At 40.7% G+C, this 15,067-nt stretch overlaps 2 protein-coding genes and 1 pseudogene across 3 annotated transcripts; 2 read left to right on the top strand and 1 right to left on the bottom strand.

Annotated features, from left to right (window-relative positions):
* The first annotated feature begins 451 nt into the window (after positions 1-451).
* On the top strand, positions 452-2,246 carry LOC116200291. The gene is made up of 2 exons (XM_031531145.1): positions 452-959; positions 1,722-2,246. Exons 1-2 carry the CDS (start codon positions 605-607, stop codon positions 2,042-2,044), a joined length of 678 nt encoding a protein of 225 aa, XP_031387005.1. The 5' UTR covers positions 452-604; the 3' UTR covers positions 2,045-2,246.
* Positions 2,176-6,296, bottom strand: LOC116200290 (protein EMSY-LIKE 3-like). Of its 2 annotated transcripts, none has more exons than XM_031531142.1 (10): positions 5,756-6,296; positions 4,759-4,967; positions 4,544-4,653; positions 4,227-4,452; positions 3,951-4,154; positions 3,796-3,864; positions 3,264-3,515; positions 3,102-3,170; positions 2,946-3,009; positions 2,176-2,528 (listed from the first exon to the last, which is right to left on the bottom strand). In XM_031531142.1, exons 1-10 carry the CDS (start codon positions 5,781-5,783, stop codon positions 2,425-2,427), a joined length of 1,335 nt encoding a protein of 444 aa, XP_031387002.1. In that variant the 5' UTR covers positions 5,784-6,296; the 3' UTR covers positions 2,176-2,424. The 2 variants fall into 2 exon arrangements, with proteins under 2 accessions (XP_031387002.1, XP_031387003.1); XM_031531143.1 differs by having other exon boundaries at positions 3,951-4,136; positions 5,756-6,293.
* Positions 6,297-11,469: 5,173 nt separating this feature from the next.
* Positions 11,470-14,388, top strand: LOC116198703 (annotated as a pseudogene).
* Positions 14,389-15,067: the final 679 nt, after the last annotated feature.

The following is a 15,067-nucleotide window of genomic DNA, read 5'->3' as shown; positions in this document are numbered from 1 at the left end:
AACCATTTTAATTGACTGCGACATAAAATCTCCCCCATTTTCTTGCATTTCGTCCTCCAAACATTTTTCCATCTTTTCGTCTATTTGAAATTAGATTGAAAGTACAAATAACGGAAGCATAGTTTGTTTACAGTGAATGGATTATTGTTGATGCCATCCTACCTTCTCATTAGGATTTTCATGCTTTATATATTAATGTGAGTTTATAATAACATAAAGCACATGCATAACAAGCATGATTCCAAAATGAATAAGATTGTTTCAGTGGTGAGATCAATCGGTTGCGGATCAATTCGGTCCATGAGCAATCAAACCTTCCCGACGAATTTCCCCATTCATTTACGGAAAAATAAAATCCTCATTTCTGTAATAATTCTCATAAATGAAACTTCTCGTTTTATATTTCATTTCAGATCAAACGTACAAAAAAGAAAGAGGAAATTACATGTCCTCCTGTCTGTCACTGGCCAACAGCCTCACCTAACTCTCTCTCTCTCTCTCTGTTTCTGCAAAAACCCCATTTTTTCTCGGCTCTTGAACAACGTACTCTGCATTTTCCTTCCGAGAAAGACAACCACTTTTCCTTAACCCCCAGGGCCTCGAGATGTCCAATTACACGTACGAGTCCTGCACGGTCGAGGCCCCCGACGGGATCAAGCTCCACACCCGGATCTTCAAACCCAACCCCGACATCCGAAGGGACAACCTCGGCATCGTCCTCGTCCACCCCTACTCCGTCCTCGGCGGCTGCCAGGCTCTCCTGAAGGGAATCGCGGTTGGATTAGCCGAAAAGGGCTACTTAGCCGTGACCTTCGACATGAGGGGCGTCGGGAGGTCCACCGGGAGGGCCTCCATTACTGGGTTCGCGGAAGTTAAGGATGTCGTGTCGGTCTGCAAGTGGGTCTGCGGGAACAGCGATCTCTCTGTCGACAGGATTTTGCTTGCGGGTTCATCTGCAGGTGTGGGCTTCATTATCTTGATCTGTCCAAGCTTCTGACTTTGTCTGATGCCGTGCTTCATTATCTTTAGAAGGATTGAAGCTGTTTTGGATGGTTTTTTGGGCAAAGATTGTGTTGGTTCTTTGCTTTGTTTGAGACGATTTTGCAGATCGGCTGGGCTGTCTGTAGTTGATATGTTGTCTGCAGATATATGTTAATATTGCTGTCTGTAGTATTCTCTGAAGATGGTTTTGATGAGTAGGAGAATCTTTTGTATCTTGCATAGTTGTTCTTCCCCTGTATGCTTCATCGAATGAAGTAGTAGGAAGTTGTAACGAAAACAAACACCCAGGAATTCGGGTCCGATCGTGATATGTTAACTAGTTGTTTCCGAGTTTGTTGAGGACTAATGGTCTTCATATTTTACCTTGAAATTTGGTATCTTTGAGGTGGCAAATGTTTGTACAATTTTGCACAAGTACTTTCATGTACACGAAACGCCGAGCTTCTTTAGTTTGCGAGAAGTTAGTTCCTTCTTCTGGAAATCTTCCTAGCTAGAAATTGTCTTGTTTTCCATATTTAACAGAGCCTACTGTATTTCCTGTGTCATGACTGTAATGACTGTTCAAGTTTGGTATATGATTTATGTTCTCTGTTAATGATGAATGCACGATAGTTTGGATTTGGAATTGTCCATCTGGAACTTCTGATTTCACTCTAATGCCCAGGATGAAATGCTAACGATAGATCCTTTGGCCCCTCTTTTCCTTGTGTTATACACAGGTGCGCCGATCTCAGGTTCAGCAGTGGATCAGGTTGAGCAAGTAATTGGCTACGTGAGCCTCGGATATCCTTTCGGGATGCTATCATCCATCCTCTTTGGGCGTCACCATAAGAATATTCTGCAGTCCCCGAAGCCCAAGCTCTTTGTGATGGGAACTCGAGATGGATTTACGAGTGTGAAGCAGCTAAGGAGCAAGCTCAGCGGAGCTGCAGGACGTGCTGATATCCACCTAATCGAAGGAGCAGGACACTTCCAAATGGAAGGACCAGCTTATGATGCTCAGATGGTGAGTCTTATCCTTGACTTCGTTGCATCTTTGTAGGCTAAACAACACTGAATCAGTTGTGTCATATGTAAATTATGTATTTGTTGGATATCTTATTCGAATCGTGATATTGATTTGAGAGGGAGAGAGAGGGAGGGGGGGAGAGTGCAAATTGAGTGGCCAAAATGTTTGACTATGTAAAAGCATATACAATTGAAGTTTTATTTGTTGAATCAAAGTTACAAATGCAGGTTAGCCATATCTATGCTATTCTCTGCTTACATAGCACCCAAGGAGGGTAAAACAAGGGGCTAAGAAGCCTATGCTAACAGTCAAACCTGCTACAAATAGCAGCAAGTAATCTGAGATTGCCTATCAGAGTCACTCGGCTACTTCTACAACTAAACAATATCATTAGTTAATTGCCTTCTTGATCATCAGATGTCCCTCGCTGTCTTATCACCAACTGAACTTTCGACTCTACGTTCACCCACCTCTTCGTATGGCCGTTTTCTCCAGGCTCTTTGTCCGGCACCATCTGCTTTTGATCGCAGAAAAGTATAATAATAAAGATAAAAATGGGCTAGAGTAGAGATGAATCCCTTTCGGGTGAAATGAAGGTAAAAAGTCTCTCCAGTAAGTTGGTGCCATTTTGATATTAAGGTAACTTTGTTCAAATGAAGAACGACTTAAGGTTCAATTAATTTGAGGCTACAAATACTAATTTGTTTGTCGAAGGCTACTAAGGGAATGATTAGAATGAAAACTTCTCACGATCTCGATTATTCCATTCTCTCGTTGTTGCAAACTTCTGATGAATCTGTTTCTTTCTACAAAGCCAATACTATACTGTCTGAACACAAGAATCTACCAGACTGAAGTACAAAGTGTTGTCGTCCCCTTCTTAACCTATCAATTGTATTATTATACACTATGGTAACAAGAAATTAGTTATTACCACTTTCTCCATCGGATGCGTCCTCGAGTCTCGCAATTGCATCTTCAAGGGCTTCCTCATGCTCCTGCACACAGAACAGCTCCATCTGGTTGTACTCTGGGAAAGTTTAAAAGACAATGCTGAAGCAAGTTGAATATAATCTGTAAGTGCTTTTACCTTGAGCACTCTCTTTGCCTTCTCAATCTCTGCGGGATCAGAATTACTGGTGCTAAGAACCTTCTCCAGCTGTTCAGAGAGCCATGACAATACAGGAATGAGGAGAATTACGGAGTAATTAATCAAGATTTGGCACAGAAGGTTCACACTATTTTCTTTTACCTCCCTAATAAGGGTATCTGTGTGAAGTATTACGATATCACTTAGACCCTTCTTGGTGTTGCCATTCTGTGAGGGAGTAAATCCTTTTTTGGGTTGATGAGTTTTCGTGGTTCCTCTAACCATCCCTAGGCCACCGCCAACATTGCCTTCGCGCACCACAGGCTTCTTGGGCCCCCGGCCTTGTCCAGGACGGCCTCCTTTATGTGAAATCCCGGGATCCTCACCTTCCCATCGAATATCTTCTGGAGGTATCTAGTATGAAAATCAGAATCGCAGTCAATGCCAGAAGACCCTAATCAAGATTTGATGAGTTTGCAACTTACTGTAAAATTATTTTATCACTTATATAATTTGCTCCACAGAATGCCCGAGTTTACAATTTTATTTTCCAGTAATTGACAATAGGATAAGATATTCCTCTTGACATTCAGCAGAAAAAAAGATATTCCTCTTGGCCTCCATGGAAAAGTTCCAAGATAATGCACCCCAGATAAACTTCAAAATTAGTGAAAGTGACCAGAAACCATCTCACCTCTTTGAGATTGATCCATTCCCATGTTTCATTTTCGGTGTTTATATCGTACATCAACGCATGAAGACCCTATTATGAAAACAGGAGAAGCAGGTCAATGAATGCACTATACTGACACAAAGACTGAGTTTATATAATAAGGCTTTACTGACTACCTTGGCTGGGTTGTAATTGGTAATTACAGCTTCATAGAAGTTATTGTCATCCGGCCACCTCGTCCAAACTTTCTTTCCTATCAATGGATCGAAATTTGCTGCCTCACCAGGCTCATTTGTTGCAAAGGCACCCAAGGAGCTCCTCTTAGCACCGTGGGCCCTCCCACTAGCACCGGCAGAAGGGTACTGCAAGGAAACATATGACTTCAAAAGTATAAGAAAATGAACAATTTTCAATTAATAAGATTGCTGCTTGGACTAAGTGTAAAAACTCACTGATTTCTGCTTCTTATTTTTGGAAATTGAGGAAGGTCCACATCTCAATGCAGATGAAGATGGCTGCATAGAGGGATGGAATGCTGGAAAGGGCAAAGAAGCCACTGTCCCTGTCGTTTTTTGTTTCTTCCTAGATGCCGACATTGTGGGGCTAGGAGCTTGGTCATGAACTGGCTTAGATTTACTGAGCAGGCCTGGTCCAGGTCCACCGGCTTTCCTCCATTCTCTGAATCCACAGATGGTGAAGTAATATGCACTAAGTTGCTGCATTCACTAGAATATAACACGAAATGAGATGCTTGTGTCAGTAATGAGACCTTATCCTCCGAATCATGTCGTCAGCATTGACTCGTGACAGGAGCTCCCTGTGTTCTTCATCTGACACTCGCAGCTCTTTTCTGAGTTCAGTAATTAAGCCTTCCTTTTCCTGGAAGCAGATGAGATCAATCAGGCAATAGCCACAACTCACACAAAACATGGAAACTACAAAATTGACGATTGACCAGAGCATTATGAAATCAGCAATAGATACCCAAGTGATGGCATCAGACTGAGCCTTGAAGGCCCGAAGAACAGAACAGTAAGCTTCTTGCTCTATAAGGTGGATCTGAATTTCCATCTCGTTGTGAACCCTAGGCAATGGTGCTGCTCCTACAATAGCAGACCTTCCATCTCCGGTAGCACGTCCTCCACCTCTTTGGAATCTATTCTGATGGGAAGGAGGAAGGTCATCGTCTGTTCCTGCAGTTACTCAATAAGGAAAGGAATAAGGCCATTATGCGAACAACACATTGCTCTTGCCAAGTTTGATAATAGAATGCAACATCATCATAGAGACGTATGCCATCAACTCCTTTGAGTTGATAAATTAGCTTTTGGACAGTGCTGCACTTCCCGTATTCCCACGGTCATAATCGGCCTCATCAGTTAATCAAACGAAGCCGCAAGGGCAAGTCTTAACCAAAGCATAAAATAAAAGTCAGATTGTAGGGTAACTTAAACAGCTAAGCCAATCAAACCATACTAGACCTGCAGTGTCTAAATCAAATCAAGACCTCCCATAGACTCAAAATTAGGCACTCCCTTGAAGAGCTAGGAGTGTACATCAATGATGAAGAAAAAATTATAGGTAGAAAGATCACAGTCAAACTCGTTCTGCTAATTACTTTTCTGCAACTAAGCAACAATCATTCTGAGAATTCGTGAGAATTCGTCTGCAATATCGTATTGGATCCTTTCTTCCTGCAAATAGATCATCAGTTTTAATTTTCCTTCAACAATTGACAACATTTTATGCCTAAAAATCTCAACCTCTGCAGTCCACATAAATGATTCCCCAACCCCTCCTATTCATCAAATTCCATGCTTTCAAGAACTGAAAGAAAAAGGTCCGAAAATCTAAGCACATTGCATCAGCTTCCATCAAGATACCATACCAGAACAACATTCATGCCGAACTACGATAAACCCTACAAACCACAGGATGAAGCCAATGAAAATATAAATATTGAAACTTTTAACACACTCACCGCTACTGTCCGATAAATCATAATCCATCCCCGTTTCTTCGAACTGAAAGTTCACTCCAATCAACAAAAAGCCCCCAATTCACTTCAACTGCAGTCTCGAATCGCGAGAACTCGAAAGAATGCTTCAGGGCGGGAACCGGGCAATTCTTTCCCGGGACCCCACAAGGTTCCCGAAATTGATCCAAATCCTCTCGGAATCTCCGCAAGACCTCAAAAGAAGCAGAATTGAGCCCGAAAAAGGGCAAAAACACTGCAACAACGCGATCAATCGGCTGCTCCGTGTTTGTCCCCGAGTCAACGCTGTTCCGGTGACAAACCGATCGGTTGTTCCGAGAAATCTCCACCGAAATCAAGCGCTCAAAAGGGTCATGGAAATTCCGATTGCTCGGAAGAGATTCGATCAAGATGAAGAGTACTGTTGAGGGCGGAGAGGCGGCAGAGGAGGCAGGCGGACTCGAAATCCGATTTGCGGCGCCGCGCCCTAATATTTTTTTTCTGTTAATGATTGCGTTTGAGTTCCGTGATTACCTTTGGGCGCGTGAATGATAATTCCCTTTTCCCGGAAAATTGAAGTTTTCCTTTACTTCTCTTATTTGGAATACAAAAGGTTCAAAGAAAACCTTTTGCTTTCCTTTTTCGTCTTCAATCAGGAAACGTTTTACAATTTTGGAGAAAATTGAGAATTTTTGTAACGGAATTTTGATTTCCTATGGTTTCCAACTCCAAGCGAACAGAGAAACGAGAGGTTCCTAGCTCTTTGGTATCAGAGAGAACTTATGGGCAGTCGGGCAATGTTAATAGTTCTTGACGGCCTTTTGGACATGTCGATAAGGAGCACGAGTCAGTGTAAATAGTTACTTCTCGATGTTGAATCGGTAGACATATTATGGTTTCTCAAGTCCAAATCTGAATTGAGACTCGAAGTGAATTGATCACGTCTAAAGGGCAATGCAATCGAAAACGTTTCCCCTTGCCATCGGCCTACAACGAAATAATACAAAAGAATCTTAAGAGATAACAAAAAAATCAAACTAACACTCGAATTCTAAATTTACTACCCTATCAGTTATTTAAAAAGAAAATCCTAATAGATTGTAATCTCGTGCGAGTATAAACATAAGAAATTAGAACATATGGAAGGTTCTGTGTGGATTCCAGAGAAGAATTTTCTTCTAAGCATCGACCAGATTCTGCTTTGGGTTCATGATTCGAATAGTTTTGAAACCAAGATATCTCACGTGCTAGGCTAGCAGCAGACGAATCCTCTAGCTCAGACGAGCATTTGGATCGAATCACAAGAGAAAAGAGAAAATTCTCGAGTACTAATTTGCTCTTCGCCAGCTCACAAGAGTTAGATGTTTGATATAATACCATCAGCTGCCAGATTATTTTAGTTAAACATACAGCAACGAAATGTCTCGGCGGATCTTTGCTTGAGATGTAGTAAAATTGCTGAATTTCTTCAACTGGGCATATTATTATGGAAATCTGAGCTTGGAATCGGAACTTGTATAATGTTTCCATGTAGGAGGCTGGATGAAGGGGAAGTAAGAGATAGTTCGGCATGCGATCGGATTCTAGTTATAAAATTAATTAGAATCTCAGGACGGTGATTTGATGCTAATTTTGCTGCTTACTCAGTGGTGTAAAATGAAATGAAACCATATTTTACAATACCAAAACCGAAATATGCAAGTTGTTCCCTTCCATCGATCCCTTTTCTCTTGCTATTGCGTCATACCAGACTAAGGCCATGGAAGACTTAGATACAACGCGGCTTTGAGTTCTTCGCTTATTTAGTCCAAGATATGTCTGCAGTAGCAATTTAAAATGTGGATCATAACCAAAATATTTGAAAAATTGGATCGTAATAATTAAATAACAAAACAATGGAATCGATCCGGCTCAGTTTGACGGAATGCAGAATTGGAGGAGATAGAGATAATTCCACATTCATGAGGGAATTATCCTTTTTTTGTGCGTGCTAGTCAAGATGATAGCTCCATCATGTCTGATGAGCCAGCTATCGGTAGGAAAATCAATTTCTCGAATATGTTTTGATTAATTTTAGGCTTGGATTCAAACCTGTGAATAGCGATATCGAGATGTTACAGTATTCGCTGTGTAGGTCCTGGAATGTGCCGATAAGCAGGAAAGGCCAGTCCTAGAGCTTTTCCTAGCAGCCTGAACCTTGAACTCTGTAGCCAGGATTAAGAAACTAGAGTAGGAGCCGGGCCTGCTGAGCGTTCTGTGCCAGTCGGGTAAGGTGGTGGGGAAACGAGCTCTGAGCAAGAACTGCTCTCTTCTCAAGTATTGAGTGAAAACGAGTATTGGTTTCCTGGAAGGTGATGGGAGGGGCTTGACCCAGCTAGCTTGAGCTGTTTTTGTTACAATTAATGATTGATATAGAGACATATGGGGCCAAATTAAGAATGGATTAAGGACAGGAAACTGAGAACACTGGTTCAGCTCTCATGTGATTAAGTCACATGAGGACATGTTGCCTTACTACAATTATATATCTTAAAAGGGATCTGCAGAGGCATCGGGAGAAGGAGATTATCACTCTCGATTCGGCATCACATGGTGATTAGAGCTTCTTCCAATTTCCAAGATCAATATTTGAGGGGGTGAAAAAAGAAAAGCAATTGTTATCCATGTCACTAGCTAGGAGTTGCGACCGTTATGGTATGCTCGGAGCTACTCACTTTCATTAAGAAGGTAGGCTTCTATATAAAACAAGACATAACACAGACAGAACACTGAACACTCTACTCTGTTATATCAGACAAGCTCTTCCCATTGCCCCCTTCTTCCCACCAGGAAAAAAGAAAAAGGAGCACAGCCATGAAAATGGTGATCATCCATCGGCCTTTCGTCACAGTACTCTCAGTGATCCTCCTCCACTTCTTGGTGGTGCTGTCTCTCCTCAGAGTCCACCAGCACATGCAGCATCGAGTCCGCAGCCCGGATGTTTGGAGCCGACCCAGAAGACTGCTAACCTTCTCCAAGACATCATCTTCTCCGGCTACACTGGAGTTGATGATCGATGAATCTGAGAGGTCTCAACCTGGGAAGAAAACTTTAGAGGCCAGCTTGCAGAAAAAGCCACCAAGCAAATCGAACCCGACCCACAATAGATGACAATGGACATGAAATGGCCCTTGTTTGAGAGGATTTCAGGTAGTGATCCACCCAGCTAGGAAGCGAAGAGAAACCGAATTCAGATCTCTTCATTTTTGCAGTTTTTTTATTCCCATTGCTGCTTTCTGTTTGGTTTTGCATTAGAAAAGAAGGGTTGAATTGTTCGCTCAAATATTCTATAAAAATAGATGTATTCTTTTCTTTAATTAGCCCAATAGACATATTACCATTTTAAAGATCTGTTCTGTTGACCATGGTAATGCAGATTGAATAAATTGACTGCACAAGTTCAAAATTTATCAGCACCAGCACATAATAACAAATGATTCATGCACGAAAACTGCCCAGACAAATCTGAAATGGCGTTTCAGGCACTCTTTTTTTTTTTCCCACCAAATTATTTGGCTGTTCAGTGGGTCCAGACTGAATCGATCTAGAACACGAGGTGATACTTGTGCATTTACAAGTGGACGGCTCTAAAGAAATCTCTCTGTTTGGATTAGAGTTTTGATATCGTATTCTATAGGCGTATCCGATTTGAATAAATTTTTTAGGATTTTATGTACGCGCATATAAATATGCGTTCTCAAATTTATTATAAGAGTCCCCGACCAATACATCAAATACATACCCTTTACTTATCTTTTCATTTCCCGCACTTTACTTTTACTTATCTTTATCTTACCCTGCACTTTTACCTTTCCTTGCATCTTTACTCCCGAACTTTATCTTTCCTTTCCATTCTTGCACCTATGCCGCTTTCCGGAGCGAAACCCGATTAACCTGCAGGGGTTGTTAGTAGAAATAGCAGACTCTTTTGACGTGAACAAGTGGCATCTTGGGATGTTGTGATGAAAGCTCCATGGCATCACATTGTACTTGTACCTGTTGAGCTCGTGCCTGCTTCAAAGACGGTACATATGAGAATAGCCTTAAACTCTTTTTTTTTTTTTGCTGGGTAAAGAAAAATAAAAGGAAAACAATTAATCTGATCGGACTAGAAATTAATTTGGAGTGGTCCAGACGCTTATAGACTTGAAAAGTCAATAGAAGAACATTGCATTGTGGAATTTAGGGTGACGGGATCCACACGTACGTTAATATCTCCAATATGAGAAAAATTCAAGTCCTATAAAAAGGACAAAAGATTAGGCATGAATGAGTAAAAGTTTTATCTTAGAAATAACAAACTCTTTAAACATGATTCCAGATGACAAGTAGCATCTCGGGATGTTGTGATGAAAGCTCCATGGCATCACATTGTACTCGTACCTGCTGAGCTCGTGCCTTCAAAGACGGTACATATGAGAATAGCCTTAAACTCTTTTGTTTTTTTTTTTGCTGGGTAAAGAAAAAAAGAAGAAGAAAACAACTAATTTGATAGGGCTAGAATTAATTTGGAGTGGTCCACACTCTTATAGACTTGAAAAGTCAATAGAAGAACATTGCATTGTGGAATTTAGTGGGACCCACACGTACCTTAAGGTCTCCTATATGAGAAAAGCTGTTTCAAAGACGGTACGTATGATAATAGTCTTAAACTTTTATTTATTTATTTATTTTTGCTGGGTAAAAAAAAAAAAAACTAAGTTGATAGGACTAGAATTAATTTTGAGTGGTCTAGAGGCTTATAGACTTGAGAAGTCGATAGAAGAACATTGCACTGTGGAATTTAGTGTGAAGGGACTCATACGTACCTTAAGGTCTCCAATATGACAAAAATCCAACTCTCATAAAATAAGGACAAAAAAAAAAGTAGGCAATGTATATCTCAGTATCGTCCAAGTCCAATGTCCCAAAAATTTGACACATTTTTTCCTGAAATTCTAAAACCTGCTAAATGGAAAAAAAAAGATCCTGAACTTCCAAATACAACAGTTATTACAATCAACTAAACCAATTACTCAAACTAGTAAATCACATTGAGCAAATACTTGGTAAATGAGTAATACTCAACTAATATATTTTTTTATTAACATCTCAAGGGGAGCATCTTATCCCTAAAATATTTCTATAAAACTCCTAGACTTGATATCTGTAATAGCCAGCTCCCTATAATATATACCTAAAAAAAAACTGCAAAAAGAAACAATCACATAATTCTTGATACAACCAAGAGAAGCTAAACAAAAATTTCCAGGCCGCAACAAATCCCCTAACCATTCTATACAAAAATTTAGTGCCTATAAGATAGAAAGGCCTCGCTATGCTAATCCCTTTTGTCAAAATATCTCTCCCAAGAAGCTAGAAATTATATGAAAATATAAGTAGAATGCGGGCAGTATTTAAGTGAGTACAACATTTTGTAATAAAAGGAATTATTAATAAATATTTATACTTAATCAATCAAGTACCAATAAAATCAGACAATAAACATTAGAGTAAACTTTAAGTTACCGCCACATCAGCACATAACCAACTTATAAGATCCATACATATATATACCAAACTCAAGCTCTTGCAATCTCCATATAACGTATTTGATAATCATCTTGACCCATAACATATTTTGCTTGAAAGCATTGATAATGTATTTAATTTTACATGTTACTTGTTATTAAAAATTAAAATATTATCCGCGTGGTGGTGGTGTAAGGTAAGGTAATGTAATGTAATGCATGATGTACTCTCCAATGTACTAGTAGTCTTTATGGATATTTCCCCGCAGCTTTCGTCTTCTCATTCTCACTGATATCTCCTTCTGCTGAGAGCTATAGATACAACACAATGCCATTTGTTCTTCTCCATGGGGAAAAAAGAAAAAGAAAAAAAATGGCTTCTTTCTTTCATGAGCTAAGCCTAATTCCCATGTTCTGCTTCTTCCTCCTCCTTCCACACATTGCCATTTCTCAAAGAATCATATCTGTGGGCACTGGCATAGTCGCTGGTGACGATAAAGCCCGAGGCCACTGGCTCTCCCCTTCAGGGGATTTCGCGTTTGGGTTCCGTCAAATTGAGAACGGCAACTCTTTCCTGCTAGCCACGTGGTTCGATAAGATCCCGGAAAAGACCACTGTTTGGTATGCCAAGGGGAGAGGTCGGGTGCCCAAGAGATTGGTGGTGCCCAAGGGATCGAAATTGGTGGTCACCTCCGACCGTGGGCTGGTAATAGATGACCCCAAGGGAGGTTTCTCGTGGAGCACTGATACTGGAGCGAGCAGAGTCACCCATGGGTTCTTTGAGGATTCTGGGAACTTTGGCCTCAAGAAGGACGACAAAGGGACAGCTTGGGAGACTTTTGACAATCCGACGGACACGATATTGCCCGGTCAGGAGATTACGAAGAATGGAGTCATACTGATTTCTCGGGGATCGGGTTCCAATGCTATCGGAGAAGGAAGGTTTCAACTCTATCTGCAAGACCGAACTGTCCAACTAAGGACAGTGAACTTGCCTGGCAGCTACGAAAATGAGCCTTACTACAGCAGCAATGGCTCAGATGCTTCAACCAATCCCGGTGAGGGAATCGGGTTCAACGGTTCGACAGGATACCTATATATTCTTCATCAAAATAGGGAAAAATCCCCACTGACTACGGGGAGCAAAGTGGTATCCGGCCAAGACTACTACCTGAGATCGACTCTTGAGTTTGATGGAGTTTTCATTCAATACTCTTGTCCGAAGAGCGTATCAGCAGGCGAGAGGAAGTGGTCAGCTATTTGGCTAGTGCCTGATAATATATGCAATAATACCTCCATGGAACGTGGAAGCGGAATTTGCGGGTATAACGAGATATGCACAACTCAATTGATCAGAGGCCGAAATGTGAGTGCCCGAGAGGGTTTTCTCGTCTCAACCAAAGTGATGAGTTTACAGACTGCATACCCAATTTTTCCCAGGCCTGCGGAGTCGGTGACCCGAGCTCATCACAGGATGAGGTTGTGCTTGATGAAGTGGCGAACATTAATTGGCCAACTTCTGACTATGCCCTTCTGCAGCCTTTCAGTGAGGATGAATGCAAGATCTCGTGCTTAAGGGACTGTATGTGTGCTGTTGCAATATTTGGAGGCGACATGTGTTGGAAGAAGAAGCTGCTTCTGTCAAATGGAAGGTATGAATTCGATACCAACACTAAGGCCTTCATTAAGATGAGGAAGAATGGTTCTGAAGGCTCTCCCAGCTCGGGTTCGAACAGCAACAATACTCTGATAATTGCAGGGTCAGCTCTTCTCGGAAGTTCGGTGTTTCTGAACTTTATGCTGATGGGTGCGATCTGGCTTGGTTTCTTTATGATTTACCACAAGAAGTGGAGCAGATTTTTTAAGGATGAGAGTGGTTTGGATGTAAACATTCGCTGCTTTACATACACAGAGCTCGAAGATGCCACAAATGGTTTCACGGAAGAACTCGGGAGGGGATCATTCGGAAGAGTCTATAGGGGTGACATTGATGTGGGCAATGGTTCTAACTCCAGAACTGAAGTCGCAATCAAGAAATTAGACCGGCTGTTCCAGGAAAACGAGAGGGAGTTCAAGACCGAAGTGCTCGTAATCGGGCAAACACACCACAAGAATCTCGTCCGACTTCTTCGGTATTGCAACGAGGGGGCAGAACCGTCTTCTGGTCTATGAGTACCTGAGTAACGGGACCTTGGCTAGCTTCCTCTCTGGGGATGAGATGAAGCCTAGTTGGGAACAGAGGGTCCAAATAGCGTTGGACGTCGGGGAAGGGGCTCTTGTACCTTCACGAAGAATGCAGCACGCAGATCATCCACTGCGACATAAAGCCTCAGAACATCCTGCTTGATGAGAACTATGGCGCCCGAATTTCAGATTTCGGGCTTGCCAAGCTCTTATTATTAAGCCAAACCCACACGAACACTGCCATAAGAGGAACTCGAGGCTATGTCGCTCCCGAGTGGTTCAGGAACTCGCCCATCACCGTAAAAGTTGATGTGTACAGCTTTGGCGTTCTCCTACTCGAGATTATTTGCTGCAGGAGGAGCGTGGATATTGAGATTGGAGGGGAAGATAAAGTGATCTTGGCTGACTGGGCATATGATTGCTATAGAGAGAAGAGGATCGATGCTCTCGTGGAGAACGATGAGGAGGCATTAAGTGATTTCAAGAGGTTCGAGAGGTTCGTGATGGTGGCAATCTGGTGCATCCAGGAAGACCCTTCTCTCAGGCCGACTATGAAGAAGGTCATGCTGATGCTAGAAGGGATCATTCAAGTCTCTATTCCCCCGTGTCCGTTCCCGTTCAGCACAATAAGTACAGTGTAGCATCGGTATCTTTTTTTGACGTGTAGCCATCTCTTAGAAGATGAAATCCTGCCAAGCCAGTGACAGCATTTGTTACTTTTGTTTGATAAGAGTTAGATGGGAAACTCAGTTTAGTATCCTCTTGAAACAGGGTCGGCTTGAGGGCTGAAATTTACGGGAAGCATATCGGTAATTGTTTTAGGTCTGATAACTTCCACAAAATATTATTATTATTATTATTATAAATCAAATGTTCCCAATATTTTAATAATTTGAGAGAGATAATAATAATAATAATAATAAATCGAATGTTTTCACAACTTTCACCAATTTATATATGCTATATAATTGTTAGGAGATTGCAGTTGCATGACATTTATCCAAAAACTCCAAATGAGAATTTCTCATTTATCGACTCTTTGTATGTCCAAAAATTTCTACAACTCCCCCAAAAAAGAATAATAATAACAATCAATATTATTATAAATAAAATGTTCTCAATATTTTAACAACTTAAGAGAAAGATAATAATAATAATAATAATTATTATTATTATTAAAATGTTTTCACAACTTTCACCAATCTATATATAATATTTAATTGCTGAGGAGATTGTAGTTGCATGCCATTTGTCCAAAAACTCTAAATTTATTATTATTATTATTATTATTATTATTATTATTATAAATCGAATGTTTTCACAACTTTAACCAAATGGGATAATTGTTGAGAACAAAAGTAATAATAATAATGATAACTTTCACTAAATCTATTTATGTGTATCTATAATATATAATTGCTAAGTCAATCACCAGATTCTTCCATGCATGCTTATTCGGCAAAATGAAAGCTCCACATGCATTTTGAAATTGATAATGTCAATTAATTGTATACAATTATTAACCATTTACATTAAATATACCTAAAAATAATCTAATTTTAATATAAAATTTATGCTTAATTAT

Source organism: Punica granatum, chromosome 3, assembly GCF_007655135.1.
Source record: "Punica granatum isolate Tunisia-2019 chromosome 3, ASM765513v2, whole genome shotgun sequence".
Lineage (NCBI taxonomy): Eukaryota > Viridiplantae > Streptophyta > Magnoliopsida > Myrtales > Lythraceae > Punica > Punica granatum.
Note: the sequence above shows the minus strand (reverse complement) of the source record. Positions and strands in the feature narration are given on the sequence as shown.